Source organism: Chrysemys picta, chromosome 23, assembly GCF_011386835.1.
Source record: "Chrysemys picta bellii isolate R12L10 chromosome 23, ASM1138683v2, whole genome shotgun sequence".
Taxonomy (NCBI): domain Eukaryota; kingdom Metazoa; phylum Chordata; order Testudines; family Emydidae; genus Chrysemys; species Chrysemys picta.
The window spans coordinates 2064615-2082967 of record NC_088813.1 but is presented as its reverse complement, the minus strand read 5'-3'; the positions used below and the strand labels follow the sequence as shown (position 1 = coordinate 2082967).

General features: G+C 43.6%; 1 protein-coding gene across 1 annotated transcript; it reads right to left on the bottom strand.

The window, feature by feature from the left end:
- Positions 1 to 1064: 1064 nt before the first annotated feature.
- Positions 1065 to 16283, bottom strand: RPA2 (replication protein A2). The gene is made up of 9 exons (XM_005306841.4): positions 15765 to 16283; positions 14879 to 14982; positions 11956 to 12057; positions 11681 to 11794; positions 8760 to 8834; positions 7298 to 7411; positions 3700 to 3810; positions 3147 to 3241; positions 1065 to 1843 (listed from the first exon to the last, which is right to left on the bottom strand). The coding sequence occupies exons 1-9, from the start codon at positions 15781 to 15783 to the stop codon at positions 1759 to 1761; spliced, it is 819 nt and encodes a 272-aa protein (XP_005306898.1). The 5' UTR covers positions 15784 to 16283; the 3' UTR covers positions 1065 to 1758.
- Between the last annotated feature and the right edge of the window lie 2070 nt (positions 16284 to 18353).

Below are 18353 nucleotides of genomic sequence, written 5' to 3'. Positions count from 1 at the left end.
TCTGACCTTAGAGTCTATGAAAACTATTGTCTGTCCTTGTTTGTTGCAGAAGTTGGAAGGTGGGTTACTACAAATGAGGCAGGGATACCTGCCTTGTTTGTTGCAGAAGTTGGAAGGTGGGTTACTACAAATGAGGCAGGGGACTCATAGTCAAAGCAGTTGAATGCTACCCTAGAAAATGATTCCATTCCCACCTCCACCAGATAGTTCTTCCTTGATGCTGGGCAAGTCACTTAAACCAAACTTCTCCCAGAGGGCCACTATGTGTTCCTTATGTTCTGGGTGCCCATACATGGGCCCGGACAAGCACTCACTTTTGCTACTGAAGTCAGTGGGAGCTGTGAATATACAAAGTGCTAAAAAACACTAAACACTCAGAAATAAAATCAGGCCCTAGGCATCCAAAGTTGGGCACTTAATAATTTTGGCTTTAAACTCAGCCACAGTTCCCCATCTAAGTTTTTTAACACTCAGTAATCAGCACCATGCAGGTGCTACAGTAACGAATGCTATAAAAATGCCCCTGGGAAAATGTCTTATTCTGTGCAGGGTTTGGATGGTGTGCAGTAAATAAGCATGAGGTCCACACTGAATGAGGATTAAAAAAAAAATTAGTGACTAGGTACCCATACAGTGAGCATCATTCATTGAATGAGGTGGGGAACCTGTGGAAAAAATATAAAATGGTCATGTAAATAGTTATAAGCACAAGGGGGCTGAAGCAAAGTTCATGTAGGCAACCTTAATTCTGGCATTTCCTAAATATCAGTGCTTTATTGTTGCAACCTTATTTTTATTTTAAAAGTAGGAAATTATTTTTTTTTTAAGAGAGGAAAAAAAAGTTCAACATGAACTGTGTAGTGAGCTCCACACGGGTCATCAGCAGAATTGGAACTTTTGAAGTTATCTTTGTTTTTAATAAAGACAAAAATCTGGAGTGTTACATTTAGTTTCTGAACTTTCTACTGTGTTCACATTTTTTGTGAAAGATTAACCCTTTAAAAAAAGTTTACTCCAAAGGCTTCATGCATTTTCCATCGCAGTGGGAGAAAGTACAGGATCTGTTTATTCAGTTCAGGGAATATGCCAGGGGTAAGTTCCATCAAGGTGGAAGCTTTTCTGCCTTTGAGAACGCCCCTCACAAGCACATTTAACCCAAATTAAAAAGCTTTATTGGAATATCAAAAGTTTCATTAACAGGATCATCCTGTAATACAAATATAGATGTAAGAAGTGCAGAAAGTAGACAACTATTCTTAAGCACTGTACCTTGCCAGGCTCTCTAAGAATAACCCACCTTTATGAATTAAACAGGCTGAAGGCTGGCCAAGCTGAGAAGCCATTTCAGAACAATCGGCCAGTGACGAGGCTGGGCAGACCCACTCTCTCCCCCCCTTACCAGTGGTGCTATATGAGATGGATACTAGATGAACAAAGGCTCTGAAGCTTCCAGTTCTTCACATGGAGGTCATTTCTCCCCTGAACACCTGGTTAAGCTTTGGTCACTCGGTCTCATATTATTTGAGTCTGGTTAGGGGAATACTGTACATTTACTTTGCTGCTCTTGGTTTGAGAATTCTGTATGCTCACAGAGTAGCTGCTGCTTTCAAGGGATGTAAGTAGCAGAGATCACCTTCTGCAGAAAAAAGCTTGGCAGAGCTACTTTAAGATATGTACACATAGTACTGTAAGTACAGCATAAATTGGTGCTTGCATGGAACCAAACCCAGCAAGATAGGGCAACTCTCAGAAGCACCTTTATTCAGCATCTGTAGATTTATAGTGATCGTCATCCACAGTGGAATAGATGTGTCCCTCACTGCTAAGAAATTCAACCGCTTGCCTGAGGAAGGAAAAACAACCATTTCATTATCGACAGCTTCTTTCTGGGGTGCATGTCCTCAGATCATTGCCACTGCTCTCCTCTAGCATCCCATCCAAATGCTTCAGCAGCCCTTTCTCCACAGCAAGCCAAATTGCTCCATGTGTCAAAGGGAAACAAAGTTATTCAGGATGAGCACACACCTTCCCAAGGGCAAGCCTACATGGCCCACCCAATAGCTTCCAGCCCCTGCCATCTATGGGAGGAAAACACCACCACTTAACATTGTTCAGCTAGAGGAAGTAGCTATGGCTACCTTTTGCAAAATGAGATGGGATATAGAAAATGGCAAGATCTAAAATGACATGCTGAGCCCCAGCACCTCAACACTCAGGGAGGCTGGGTTGGGGGGGGAGAGGGTAAGAAGCCAGTCCACCCCACTGAATTCTGCCTGATATCCAGGGTATGCAAGATGGGCTTCAAATTCAGATACATAACAGAAACAGACACATTGTCCATACTACTTTCAGTCACAAGTAACTTACACAAATGTAAAAACAGTATTATTACAAGCTGATACAGCTCATTGGTGCCCCACTCAACTCCAACTACTCAGCTCATCTTTCTGAAGTTTTAAGAAATGTTTAGATCTGGGCTGACACCAAGCATGAGAAACTGGTCAGTGTGAAAGGAAAGTGTGGGAAGGTAATGGCTCTTGCTCTATGTTAATGTGGAGGGAAGGAAGGGCAGGGGGTGCAATATTGCTGTGGCAGAGGAACCAGGAGTGCACAGTAAACAAACATTTCAGGATATCAAACTGTTTAAAGACAGTGATGTTCTGTCTTGGACAGACTCATCCCTTCTGAGAATCTTCCTAGATAAGTTGAGTTTTTAGCAAGATCTCTGGAATTCACCTTTAAGCCTGTTAAGTCCTCAGATGAAGTCATTCTCTGACAGCTACCTGCTAACAGGGCACCTCTGTTTTAGAGAAGTCTTTTCAAATTAACCTCTATTGTAAATAATGGATGAGAGTGAGTATCCCACCAACACCTTGGTGATAGAATTAATGGTGCACTGCTACACAGATATGCTGAGGAAAAAGCAGATTCTTGACCTGAAAGAATTAATGGGATCTTTGCCCCAACATTCACTCCTGTTCCATCCATCAAGATAAGTGAGGCAATATCTGGAGTCCCAGCACACCTGCATGTTACAGTGAGCCAGTGCATTTCTTTATCTCACTCTGCATTTGTCAGATACTACTAAGTAGGTTCAGGGAGGACAGCTTTGGGTTCCAGAACATCCTTTGTCTCTATATACTTACTTGATTGTTATCATATTGATGTTATGTAGTTGGGATTTCAGCTCCGTCAGGCTCAAGCCTTCTGGATCAGAGCAGCTTTTAATCAAATTTAACACCTGACAAAGTAAGAAGTTATAGACATGGTTAGCAGTACACTCAGGAGCACAGCAGACTCTTCCATTTAATATTCCCACAGACTTAGGTAAAAAACTCCAGACAGCATTGCCTCCACTCCATGCACGTTGCTATTACTGAGCACAAATTTATTCATTCCATTTGCAGAATGCTTGCAACCTTTCCTATTACTGGAGGATGACATATTCCTTCCACAGGGAGAGTTGAATTCCATTTTTAGTTGCAGTCCATGAGTCTGCCATAAGTCTAGCACTACTTACTACCTTCAGCCTACAGCTGAACTCCCACCAGTCAATGGAAGGGTTACAAAAAAGATGGATAGAATATGACCTCTATGTAATAACTAAACTTTGATTTGCCCTGTATCACATTGAATTCAGCATCACTCAGTGTTCATGCATCCTGATCGCTGTAATGGCAAGTTACTGTTCACACTTACCTGACTCTGATGTGCTGTAAGTCCATTCACTGGCACACTACTGCCACATCCATAGCTTGCCATATCACCCATCCCAAAGGAGCCCAGAGACGGAGGCATTTTTGATGTTGTCTAAAGTTACAGAATAAAACAGCTGTGGTCACAAGCTACTTCAAGGCCACAGTAATAAGACAGAGAACATATAAGAACATAAGAATGGCCATACTGGGTCCGATCAAAGGTCCATCCAGCACAGTGTCCTGTCTACTGACAGTGGCCAATGCCAGGTACCCCAGAGGGAGTAAACCTAACAGGTAATGATCAAGTGATCTCTCTCCTGCCATCCATCTCCACCCTCTGACAAACAGAGGCTAGGGACACCATTCCTTACCCAAACTGGCTAATAGCCATTAATGAACTTAACCTTCATGAATTTATCTAGTTCTCTTTTAAACCCTGTTATAGTCCTTGCCTTCACAACCTCCTCAGGCAAGGAGTTCCACAGGTTGACTGTGTGCTGTGTGAAGAACTTCCTTTTATTTGTTTTAAACCTGCTGCACATTAATTTCATTTGGTGGCCCCTACTTCTTATATTATATGAACAAGTAAATAACTTGTCCTTATTCACTTTCTCCACATCACTCATGATTTTATATACCTCTATCATATCCTCCCTTAGTCTCTTTTCCAAGCTGAAAAGTCCTAGCCTCTTTAATCTCTCCTCATATGGGACCTGTTCCAAACCCCTTATTTTAGTTGCCCTTCTCTGAACTTTTTCTAATGCCAGTATATCTTTTTTGAAATGAGGAGACCACATCTGTACGCAGTATTCAAGATGTGGGCGTACCATGGATTTATATAAGGGCAATAAGATATTCTGTCTTATTCTCTATCCTTTTTTGAATGATTCCTAACATCCTGTTTGCTTTTTTGACTGCCGCTGCACACTGTGTTTACGTCTTCAGAGAACTATCCACGATGACTCCAAGATCTCTTTCCTGATTAGTTGTAGCTAAATTAGCCACCATCATATTGCATGTATAGTCGGGGTTATTTTTTTCCAATGTACATTACTTTACATTTATCCACATTAAATTTCATTTGCCATTTTGTTGCCCAATTACTTAGTTTTGTGAGATCTTTTTGAAGTTCTTCATAGTCTGCTTTGGTCTTAACTATCTTGAACAGTTTAGTATCATCTGCAAACTTTGCCACCTCACTGTTTACCCCTTTCTCCAGATCATTTATGAATAAGTTGAATAGGATTGGTCCTAGGACTGACCCTTGGGGAACACCACTAGTTACCCCTCTCCAGTCTGAAAATTTACCATTTATTCCTACCCTTTGTTCCCTGTCTTTTAACCAGTTCTCTGTCCATGAAAGGATCTTCCCTCTTATCCCATGACAACGTAATTTACGTAAGAGTCTTTGGTGAGGGACCTTGTCAAAGGCTTTCTGGAAATCTAAGTACACCATGTCCACTTGTCCACATGTTTGTTGACCCTTTCAAAGAACTCTAATAGATTAAAAAGCCATGATTTCCCTTTACAGAAACCATGTTGACTTTTGCCCAATAAGTTATGTTCTTCTATGTGTCTGACGATTTTATTCTTTACGATGGTTTCAACTAATTTGCCCGGTACGGACGTTAGACTTACTGGTCTGTAATTGCCGGGATCACCTCTAGAGCCCTTTTAAAATATTGGCATTACATTAGCTATCTTCCAGTCATTGGGTACAGAAGCCGATTTAAAGGACAGGTTACAAACCATAGTTAATAGTTCCACAATTTCACATTTCAGTTTTTTCAGAACTCTTGGGTGAATGCCATCTGATCCCGGTGACTTATTACTGTTGAGTTTATCAATTAATTTCAAAACCTCCTCTAGTGACACTTCAATCTGTGACAATTCCTCAGATTTGTCACTTACAAAGGACGACTCAGGTTTGGGAATCTCCCTAACTCCCTCAGCCGTGAAGACTGAAGCAAAGAATTCATTTAGTTTCTCTGCAATGACTTTATTGTCTTTAAGTGCTCCTTTTGTATCTCAATCATCCAGGGGCCTCACTGGTTGTTTAGCAGGCTTCCTGCTTCTGATGTACTTTAAAAACGTTTTGTTATTACCTTCTGAGTTTTTGGCTAGCTGTTCTTCAAACTCCTTTTTGGCTTTTATTACATTTTTAAACTTAATTTGGCAGTGTTTATGCTCCTTTCTATTTACCTCACTAGGATTTGACTTCCACTTTTTAAAAGATGCCTTTTTATCTCCCACTACTTCTTTTACATGGTTGTTAAGCCATGGTGACTCTTCTTTAGTTCTTTTACTGTGTTTTTTAATTTGGGGTATACATTTAAGTTGGGCCTCTATTATGGTGTCTTTGAAAAGTGTCCATGCAGCTTGCAGGGATTTCACTCTAGTCACTGCAAGGCACTGCATTTAGCCGTATGAAATGGAAATCTATCAACCTCATCGGCTACCCCTCTGATACTCTAGTCACTGTACCTTTTAATTTCTGTTTAACTAACCCCCTCATTTTTGCATAGTTCCCCTTTCTGAAGTTAAATGCCACAGTGTTGGGCTGTTGAGGTGTTCTTCCCACCACAGGGATGTTAAATGTTATTATATTATGGTCACTATTTCCAAGCGGTCCTGTTATAGTTACCTCTTGGACTCCACACAGGACTAAATCGAGAGTTGCCTCTCCCCTTGTGGGTTCCCGTACCAGCTGCTCCAAGAAGCAGTATTTAAAGTATTGAGAAATTTTGTCTCTGAATTTCGTCCTGAGGTGACATGTTCCCAGTCAATACGGGGATAATTGAAATCCCCCACTATTATTGAGTTCTTAATTTTGATAGCATTTCATCATCACTATTACTGTCCTGGTCAGGTGGTCGATAATAGATCCCTAATGTTATATTCTTATTAGAGCATGAAATTACTATCCATAGAGATTCTATGGAACATGTGGATTCACTTAAGATTTTTACTTCATTTGATTCTACATTTTCTTTCACATATAGTGCCACCCGCCGCATGACCTGTTCTGTCCTTCCGATATATTTTGTACCCCGGAATGATTGTGTCCCATTGATTGTCTCCACTCCACCAGGTTTCTGTGATGCCTATTATATCAATATCCTCCTTTAACACGAGGCACTCTAGTTCACCCATCTTATTATTTAGACTTCTAGCATTTGTGTACAAGCACTTTAAAAACTTGTCACTGTTTATTTGTCTGCCCTTTTCTGATGTGTCGGATTCTTTTTTAGGTGAATGTTTCTCGTCTGATCTGGCCCATACTTTAGGTTCTAGTCAGGAGGAGAGGATGGAAGAGGATAGAGAATCTCTATCAATAGACTCTCCTCTAAGAGAAGTCTCTGTTCGATCCAAATAGAGTGATCCCAAATAGAGACTACTGGAAGTTGGCTGTACCACAGTGGCAACAATCTCTCTGGGGAAGCCAGGGTGACTGCATCATGATCACGGCAACCTCCTACTTCCTGAAGTTATCTATGCTGCCACATTAAACCCCTCTTCCCCCAAGAACCTCTTATAGAGACAGCCTGGAACAGTATTCTATATAAGGGCTGGAACAGAGAAGAGATACAAGGACATACCATGATGCTTTTTCTGAGGACCATATGTGCGTTGACAATTTCCAATAAGTGTGTGGTGAACTCATTCATATCTTCCAGAGGCATGATCTTAAATGCTACCAGGCTCTTTTTATTCTTTTGGAGAGGAAAAAAAGCAATTGGAAAGATTACAACACTAGGAACATGTTTAATATGTCTGCAAAAACACATTGCAACTATAGCCCTAAAGAGCAGAGGGGCAGTGATAGGAACAGTGTTTGTTTCCATAAAATCAGTGACAAAGTTATTGAAGTTAGCCCTAATCTGAAACTTATCCAGGAACAGATTCACATTATATGAATGTGACAGACCTTCATAGGAGTAATTTATCTCAAAGATATACCACCACACCACACCACTCCAACAGCATTGTACAGACAAGGTGGCAGTGGCTGTCCACAGCAGAAAATCCTGGAAAGTCCTGTATATCAGAGCCCCTTTAAAAGAGGTATTAATACTATAGAGAGAATTAGAACTCATCCCCTTTTTAAAGCTGTATTAATGGAGGGGCAAAATAGTGCCTTTTCTTTTAGGACTAGATGATAAAGACAGAGTCAGAAGTTTGAGGGGGGAAAAACCGCACAGGCTTGCTTTCAAGCAAACTAGTATCTGTACAGTGCTTTACACATACAGTGCCACATAAGTGCTTATAATGTTACTGAAATGACGACTGTTCAGCTCCTTTCTTCGGCTGCAGTCTTGCTGAGGCAGGGACCATGCATTTGTGTGGTGCCTAGCATAATAGGTTCCCCAGTAACCTGACTGGAGCCTCTGGGAATTACTACCATACAAACAAAAGCATCATATGAGTGACATTATGAGAGGTCAAAGTGATGCTGAGAGATTAGATATCGGAGCCAAGTACTTTAGTCAGTAGCAAACAACTTGTTGAGCCATGCAGCGTGACTTGAAGGTTCTCTTCTCTCTCTTGCATTTGGGAAGGGGACAGTTTGAAAGGAGAGATTTTTCCCTTATGTTTACTACTGCAGATACAGTGGCAGGGGTGGGTGTACCTAGTTACCTACCTGTGATAAAAATGAATGGTGTGCATGTCAATGTTGGATGGCGATACGTTTGTTGATATGAATTGTTATCAGGGTGCCTGGAATGGGCACCTATTAATGCAACATTTGTAAGAAGGCAGAATAGTTAGTAACCAAGTTGGGAACAGATTCCTGAAGGCAGGCATTGGCTGTGCTGGTAAGTGACAAGGTTTGTCTAAAATGAAATATTGCCTCTGAACTGTGTTTCACCAGGGACCTGATCAAGCCCCACTGAAGCTGCTATAGACATGGGTTGAACACAATCAGGCTCCCAGATAGGATGCAATAGAATCCCTAAGCAGGCTCTATTAGAAACAGCAGATAGGGCACACTACGCCTTCAGCAATCATTTGAGACTCTCTATTTAGAAGTAGTCATACAAGTAAAGAACAGGATTCTACCTGGAACGATCGAAGATGACCAGCCACTTTCACGTAAGTTCCTGGGGGCACCACAACATTCTCACTCCCTGCCTCCTTAAAAAGAGAGGGGGGGGGGGGGGAAGATTTTCTTGGTCCTTGTAGTTCCTGTCTCAATTATTAGCAATATCAAGTTACATAAAGAGAGACACCCATCTTTTAAAAAAAGCCACACATTCCTGCTTGGAAGTTCTTTTATCTACTGTTGTTACAAGTAACCCTAATGATCACTGCAGCTTTAACAGTAGGAGAAAACATACTTCTCTATTTGTTTACATTATGCGTTTCACAGCACTTTGTTTAGTCAGTTACACTATGTCTATACAGTCAGTCTGTCCCATTTCGAAGGTCCTTCATACAGCAACACAAGAGAAAAAATGTTTTGTACAAGAAGATGCAATTGTGCAGCCATATACATTGACTGGGGGTCTTGGGGCAGACATAAAACCGCCTTTTATTCTGCTGATTGCACTTCAAGTTTACAGTGTCTAATTGTCTCAAACTTGCTCACCTCGGCTAGGTATTGCCTGTAGTTATATGTTGGCATCCACCCACGAAAGCTCATGCTCCTATACGTCTGTTAGTCTATAAGGTGCCACAGGACTCTTTGCTGCTTTTAGTTATATGTTGTAACTTCTCTTTTAAGTATCAGTCAATGCCAGCCTGCATTACTGTATTGGTATGGGAGAGTCTAAGGAAACTAGAGACATGTCTTAGTTTAAGATAAAGTGGTTTCAGGATAGAGAGGGATTCCATCTCTTCAAATGATACGCTTAGTGCAGTGGCTCTCAACCTTTCCAGACTATGGTACTCCTTTCAGGAGTCTGATCTGTCTTGCGTACCCCAATTTTCACCTCACTTAAAAACTACTTGCTTACAAAATCAGACAAAAATATAGAAGTGTCACAACACACTATTACTGAAAAATTGCTTCCCTTATCATTTTTACCATGTAACTATAAATCAATTGGAATATAAATATTGTACTTACATTTCAGTCCTCTCACGAAAAGCCAAAGAGACAACACCCTCCTAGTTACACCCAATCAGGCAAAGTGGAAATTCAAATTTGTATCTCCCACATCCTGGATGAGTGACCTAACTACTGGGTATTCTGGGACAGATGGACACAAAACACCCGAGCCTGGAACATGCAGTGTATAGCATACAGAGTAGTATAAACAAATCATTAGCTGTATGAAATTTTTGTTTGTACTGACTTTGCTAGTGTTTTTTATGTAGCCTGTTGTAAAACTAGGCAAATATCTAGATGAGCTGATGTACTGCCCAGTACCGCTAAGTATACCTCTGGCTGAGAACAAACTGGCTTAGTGTATGTGAGAATAAGACAAGCAGCTCGTCAGTGTACATGTTTTAGGCTTGCTTAAGCACAGCCATGCATGACACCAGTAGGTATTCAAACTAAGTCCCCAGAGGCACCAGGAATGTTTTTATTTTTTAAAAAGGGGAAGAGGAAGACATGCTCATGGTGTTCAATACTGACTTCTTCAGTTTGGTTAAGGAACAACATTCTTTAAGAATCTTGCCCCATCATCAACATCCTGAAGGATATATACTACAATGTTGGGAGTCCAATAGAATAATTCCCCAGGAACACTAAATATCCCTGCGAGAGGGATGCTCTTCTAGGTTTACATAGGTCAGATAAAGTACTGATAACAAGTCTCTTTTGATACAGCCAAATTATCCACTGGGGGATCTATTCTGTTCTCAGAACACAAACAGCTCCCATGCAATAAGTACATGTAGACAGGGAAAGCAGACTCCATAACAGAATAGGTAAAGGAGAATTTTCCAGTGCTCAACAGACCTATTCAAAGGAAGTATTACTAAGAAGTACCTCAACATATCTGGAATCAGATCAGGCATTCGGGGTTAGATTCACAAAGGAATTGCCGAGGCATTGCAATGATGCACTCCTAGCTCCCTGCTACTTAGTGGAATTCTCAACCCCAAGTTAGACACCCAGGCTTCTCACATCTTGTATGGAGAGTTACACACTTAAGAAAGGGATGCTCAGAAGCCAGCAAGCTGAGCAGGGAGATGTCTAAGCCAGCCAAGAGTGAAATACGAAGGAAAGAGGCAGGGCTTATGGCCCACAGGGAAACACCTGCCTCCGCTCAGGATTCTCAGCCCTTTCCTGGAGTTAGGCCCCCAAGCCAGGTCAGCCCTTTCACGAAAAGCCAGAGAGACAACACCCTTCCAGTTATAACCAATAGTGGGAGAATCAGGGTCAATTCCCTGCTTCACATCAAACTGGGGATTCAAACTTGTATCTCCCATATCCTGACCTAACTACTGGGTATTCTGGGACAGATGGACACACATACCCAAGCCTGGAACATTCTTCACTTGCTTCTGTCCCCATCCCACCCCCAGTCTTTTGTGAGGGTTAGACATACTCTGAGCACACCTGCCAGACTGGGCTCCTCTGGCAAGATAGGCGTGGGAAACCCTAATTTGAGAATCGCTCTGGGGTTTTGGCTTGAACTAAGGCTCTGAGCTGCTCATTGGCTGTGGGGTGGTGTCAGGACTGGGTGGCTTTGCACATGTTCACCAGTGGAAACATAAGCACCTACAGGGTTAGGCAGCAGCTGGACAATAGTTCTGAGAATGTCAGTTGCACCTAAATGGTGGACATGAGTTCCTAAGTACCTATGAGAATCTGGGCCTTTGGTGTCTTTTCAGTTTAAAAAAAAGCAGTCAGTGAGATATTTAATTGAGTTTAAACTTGTGACATCAGTCTCTAGTCCTGCTCGTTAGCTATACTATAGTCTTAGTTTACATTTACAAGATAAATACTATTTCCTCCATCATTCCTGGATAGAAAGTATCAGAATTCATACTTATTGTCTCAACCCTAAACCCCAGTTGGTGCTTACATCAGTATCAACCCACTGTCTGACATCCATCGGGGCTGCAGTCATATCATCTATTTTGTAGAGGATGTTGGTTGGTGCTTTCTCTGCCTGTCTGATTATTCCCATGATAACAACCTGCATTGGAAAAGAAACGGAGATCAGTTTAGTGGGGGGGACGGGGGGGGGGGGGGGGAGACTTAGGACAAAGAAGTTTAATATTTAACACTTACACACCACCACCTTCCCTCCCACCCATTTGCACAACAAATACCTACTCACCAGCCTTTTTCACTTACCTGTGAGATCTCTACTTCTCGGATCTTGAACGTCTCATCAATCTGCTCAGCAGCAAGTAACTGAGACACTGTACATGGCACAATATTCTGGGAGCGGGATCTCTGCAAAAGAGAATTTAAAGAAGACTGAAAATTTCACCTTTTGATCTTTGAAAAAGAAAAAACAAGACTAGAAATTTTATTTTTCCACAAATTGTAAATGCTGAAATACACTTGTTAAAGTCTTAAGTTAAGTACTAAAAGCACTTTTACCTGAAGACTAAGACCGTGTCTCCATAACCTTTGTATGTTTCTTATGAAGTCAGCATAAACAAGTAACACTGTTCTAGTTAATTCTCAGCAAAGCACTTTAGATCATAAGAATATAAGACCAGCCACACTGGGTCAGACCAAAGGTCCAGCTAGAATCATAGGGTTAGAAGGCAACAGAGGGTCCTGTGGCACCTTTAAGACTAACAGAAGAAGGGTTAGAAGGGACCACAAAGGTCAGCTAGTGAGTCTAATTCCCTGCTAAGATGCAGGATTTGTTGTCTAAACCATCCAAGACAGTTGGCTATCCAGCCTCCTTTTGAAAACCTCCAGTGAAGGAGCTTCTACAACCTCCCGAGGCGTCTGTTCCATTGTCCTACTGTTCTTACAGTTAAGACGTTTTTCCTGAGATTTAATCTAAATCTGCTACATTGTAGTTTGAACCCATTACCTCTTGTCCTGCGTGCTGTGGCAAAGAACAACTGTTCATCTTTTTTATGGCAGTCTTTCAAGTATTTGAAGACTGCTATCATGTTGCCCCTCAATTTCCTCTTTTCCTAACTAAACATATCTGGTTCCTTCGGCCTTTGCTTATATGGCTTGCACTCCCCACCTCTTTGATCGTCTTTGCTCCTCGCCTCTGGATCCTTTCCAGTTTCTCTACATCCCTTCTATACATTGGTGACCAAAACTGGATACAGTACTCCAGCTAAGGCCTAACTAGCCCTAAGTAGAGCAGTACCATCACCTCCCGTGATTTGCATGCTATGCCTCGGTTAATGCAGCCTAAAATTGCATTTGCTTTTTTTGCAACAGCATCGCATTGCTGACTCATGTTGAGATTGAGATGTTCAAAGTGATTTACAAACATTGAGGCCATGTCAGCATTAGGATTTTTAACTGAGTCTGTGACCAGTTAGTACCACAGGCAGCTCGAACCATGGTTTGAGTTCACTTGTTAGGATAGAGATATTCAGGCCTGTCTGCAAAGGCCTATACTTTAAGAATGTAGGTGAATTCTTATCACTAAGCTAGTTATAGAGGTATAAAAGAAAGAATCAAAATCACTGTCTGTCTGTCTAAGAGCCTTCTCTTACTGTGACAGTCTGAGCCCTGTTCTTAGGCTAAGGCCTTCGGCTAAGCAGCAGAGGCAGCCATCAACTGGGAAGTGTATGGTCACATCCTCACATTCCAAACTAGTCACATTGAAATAAGGTGCTATTGGGCTGTTAAGAATAGAATCCTGTCCTGATATTCCTGTCACCTCCAGAGAAAGGGAAGAGCCTAAAAGATGTAAAAGGAAACTTAGTTTGATAGCATCCTGTCTGGCAAGAACTCACTTATCAATAGCTGGGATGTGAAATCCTCATTTCTGTATTGTTCTATCACTGTAGTCTTCACTTCCCTATTGTTTGTCTGTATAATCTCTGTCTGGTTCTGTGATTGTTTCTGTCTGCTGTAGAATTCATTTTGTTGGGTGTAAACCAATTAAGGTGGTGGGATATAATTGGTTAAATAATCATGTTACAATATGTTAGGATTGGTTAGTTAAATTTCAGTAAAATGATTGGTTAAGGTATAGCTAAGCAGAACTCAAGTTTTACTATATTGTCTGCAGTCAATCAGGAAGTAAGGGGGGGAATTGGAATTATGTTTCATTAAGGGGGAAATGGGAACAGGGACACAGGCAAGGCTCTGTGGTGTCAGAGCTGGGAAGGGGGATACTGAGGAAGGAAACTGGAATCATGCTTGCTGGAAGTTCACCCCAATAAACACTGAATTGTTTGCACCTTCGGACTTTGGGTATTGTTGCTCTCTGTTCATATGAGAAGGACCAGAGAAGCAAAAGAGTGAAGGAATAAGCCCCCTAACATCACTCATAATTGATACTCTTAGGAATCACAACAGTTAAGTATGTGCTGCCCTTCCTAGTGGCCTAGGCTGGCACGCAGTCATCTTCCTCAACCAAAGGATAACATTGGGTTTGTTTTTTACTGCGTAGAAGGGACAGCCTAACTGAGTTTGTGTAACAGAGTTGGCCTGTCTTCCTCCTTCCTTACAGCTTTCCCTATGCACTCTTGGTATTGGTCCAGGTGCATGTCCTTCATGCTCCATTATCCCCTGCTGAGAACATATGGGATAGCTCTCCTGGTTTTCCCTGATACAAACACAGTAGGCAACATGGTAGATGTTGAGACAAAGGAGTATTTTATACATTCTTTTGTTGTGGAGGTAAAAACGCAGAGTGGACACAGCTCAGCCATGTTTGATGTAACCAGGTCAATAGTCATAAAATGATGGTTGCAGCTACAGCACAGTTGTGAAGTTTAATTAAGCCACAACATCCTGTGAATGAGGTAAATATCTATTCTGAATGGGGAAACCAAAGTAGAGTATAAATAACTTGCCCAAGCTCACAAAACAAATCAGTGGTCGCTCCTAGGCTGTTGTACTCCTCCCATCACTGCTTATGTTATATTAGGAAGTTTGTTCCTAACGCTGCACGATTTGTTCTGTGCTAGGAGAGGTGTAGATAATCCTTCTCATTCTCATGACAGGAATGTAGAGACCAAAACCCCCAAGGGGAGCTCCCCAGCGTGACCAGGCACTTGTGGGCTAAGCCCAACTCTCCCATTCTCTCAAACCCTTATCTGGACTAGGAAGCAGTACATACCTGTTTCTTTTCTCCCTGGGTGGCTGCAGGAGATCCAAACCCCCCTGGGGACTGTGTGTATCCTCCACTAATTGCAGACCCTCCATAGCCACTCTCAAAGCCACCTGGGGGAGAGGGGAAAGAATCAGGGTTAATAACACAGTGCTGCTAACGCCAAATGTTCAAAAGCCATAAATTACACCCAAAAAAAGTCATGCAACTGGCTTAAAATTAAACAAAATATAGTAAGTTGGGGGGGGGGTATTGACATTATAATTTTTGCGCTTTTGGGGTCATAATTTCAGGTGTTTTGCAGCAACCATGTCAACTAGAGGGAAAGTTGAGATTCTCACATGTTCACATAACTCCAGGAACTGGAGCTTTAAAAAAGCTCCCAATGTTATTAGACTTGTGATAAAACAGTGAGCGCTAGCCCCACTGACAATCAGCCTGCTCTCCAGCCAGGAATAACATGAGGCTCTGCACTGGAGCTGAGGGGGTTCCATCAGGAAAGACAGGAGAACACTCCCCCCACCCCCCAGCCTTGCTCCCCAGCCTCCTGTGTTTTTAACCTGCACCCAAGTCCAAACCCCATCACAGATCAGAGAAGGCACCAGAACGCTGAGCTCATGGGGATGCCAGGCAGCAGGCCATGGAGAAGGGCAGCATCGTGGGCTCAGCCACGTACAGGCACCTCACAAGGGAGAGACACCTGCCTCCAGCCCCACAGCTAGGGGAGAGAGGAACCCACTGCCTGCCCCACTTCATCAGCCCACCACCACCCCTCATCACCCCCTGCCAGCCCCTCCTCCGCTTCATCACCCCATTCCCTCCCCTCCTGCCAGCCCCTCCCCCCACTACACCACCTCACCGCGCTACCAGCCCTTCACCCCCGCCACACCCTCACCGTGACTGCTCCACATCATGGGTGCTGCGGACACCCCGCCACACACTCAGCCCAGGACACGCTCGGCTCCTGCCTCTAACAGCTCCTCTGCGCGCCACAAGCAACCACCCAGTCAGCGAGCCCGACACTCAGGGCTCGCGCCACGCTCCAGCCAATCGGCTCCCACCTTAGTGAGGGGCAGCGCAGGCGCAGCCCGCTCCTTCCGGTGGCTTCAGACCCGTCGAGCGGATGGGCAGCCGCCGCCATCTTTGCTGTTGGCACTGCCCCCTCTGGCGAGTCTGCCAAGCTCCTCCCCGCGCTGCGGGCACGTGCCAGGGGGCTGACCTGGTCGCCCCGGCGGCCTAGCTGTCGCGTTGCCCTGCCATCGTTAGGCTCCGGGATTAACGGCCTGTATAGCCCAGTCCCCACACACGGGTCGGGCTTGGCGCCGGGTGCTAAACCGGGCCTGGCACCGAGTCGCCCTTCGGACTAGAGTGGAGCCCGTAGCCCTAGCCTGGCTGCTGCCCTCAAACCTAGCGTGGGTTACCTCACCCTGCTGCCCCGGGAGCCAGCACCCACCTGCTACCTCCTAGGGACTTTCCTCTGGGAGTCCCCACCCACCCGCTGCATCCTGGGGGCTCCCCTCTGAGCACCCCCATTCCCTGGGAGCCAGCACCCACCTGCTGCATCCTAGAGGCTCCCCTGGGAGCACCCACCATTCCCTGGGAACCAGCACCAATGCATTGCGTCCCAGGGGCTCCCTTGGGAGCACTGCCCTGCCTAACTGCTGAGAGTTTGGAATCTCAGCTCAGCAATATGGAGGCATTGTGACTCCGTCTGCTCCCTGGGGCATCCTTACATGCCATCCCATTGTGAATTTGGAGGGCCTCAGGCCGAACAATTCCTTCTAGGATCCAGCACCAGAAGCCGTTTGGATCAGGGTACAGAGGAAGGACTTTTTTTTTAAGGTCAGGCTTGACAAGGCTGGGATGATTTAGTTGGGGATTTGTCCTGCTTTGAGCAGGGGGTTGGACTAGATGATCTCCTGAAGTCTCTTCCAACCCTGATATTCTATGACATCCCCCAGACCCTACCATGGTGCCCAGTCAGTTACTGCCATTCCCCCACTCGTGGGCTGGTAGGGGCTATTCTGGCAATGAGTGGGTGCTGGAGCTGTATGGAGAGTTAAGTGTATCTATTTGGGAGCAGAGTTCAGGGCAGGGGGCACAGCCTAGTTGTGTAGCCTGTAACTGACATTCTCTCTACAGTGTGGGGGATGCTGCTGAGGCAGCAGATGGACTGACCCTCCAATACAGTTGTCAAGGCTGATTCCCCACTATGGCACTTCAAGTGCAGAAGATGAGGGCCCACAAGGATTCTAAAAATTAATACTGGCCACTCCAGGCTTGTATTAAACTCCCAAGCTTTTCTCTGACCTTGGATTGGTAGATGCTGCCACCACCCAAATGTAGAACCCCTTTCAGAGCCCAGGAAAGCGCACTTAGGAATTCCGTCCTGTGGGGTACCCTCAAGCCCTTTCGCCCCCCTTTGGGGAAGAGCTGAGAGAGAAAAAAAAGAAATCAGCTGTTGCCACCAGCTAATTAAACAAAATGTGCACAAACCTCTTAAGATACAAAAATCCAATTCTGTTCTTAAAAAAGGTAAATTTTATTAATTAAAAAAAAAAAGAAAGAAAATACATCTGGGAACTCAGGCTATTGCTAGATTTTAAAAGAGCAACTACAAGGATTAAGCACCAAGAATAGCTTTCTTGAGATCCAGCTTAAAGGTTACAAACAAAACAAAACAAAAGCACCTGGGGTTAGCACGGAGGAATCCACAAGCCATAACAAAATAAAAGGAATAAACCTAATTGCATCTTCCTAGACATTTCCTGATCTACTTATATATCTGGGGTTTTAAATCAGTAGTTTCTAGGAATAATACTGATGATTTTTCATACCTGGCCCAAGCTTCTTACAGCATAGCTGCCCTGTCTGCCTCTCCCCGGGAGAACAGCCACAGACAGAGGAAAGGGGAATCTTGTTTCAATTTTAAAAAGTTCTAGCCTTCCCATTGGCTCTTTTGGCCAGGTGCCCACTCACTTCCTTTTTCCTATGCATAGCAGTGAGACTTTTTAACCCTTTACAGATAGAGCAATTAACAGCTACTCAGAGGGACTTTATAGGTACTGGCTGGCTGGGTGTCCATAAAAGGGAGCTACCCTCCCCCTCCATTTATCACATGCCCCCCAAATCACAGACAGTGTTGGCCAACCTGGTTCAGGTCGGGTCCACACTGCTGGGATTTCTTCCTGGAGGTTTAAGAAAACAGAGTTAATAAGATACATGCACCTCTAATTTTACTACTAATCACATGAAGAACTAAACAGTATTTTCCACATTTTAAGGACTAGAATGACTTAGACTACAGGGACATTTTTACCCGGCTGATTCTGGGAAACCTTCCCGGGAGAGTGCGTCAGCCACTTTGTTAGAGGCTCCTGAAATGTGTTGTATTTCAAAATCAAAGTCTTAAAGAGCTAAACTCCACCAAAGAAGTTTTTTGTTAGTCTCTTTGACTGTGTGAAGCCACTTCAGTGCAGCATGG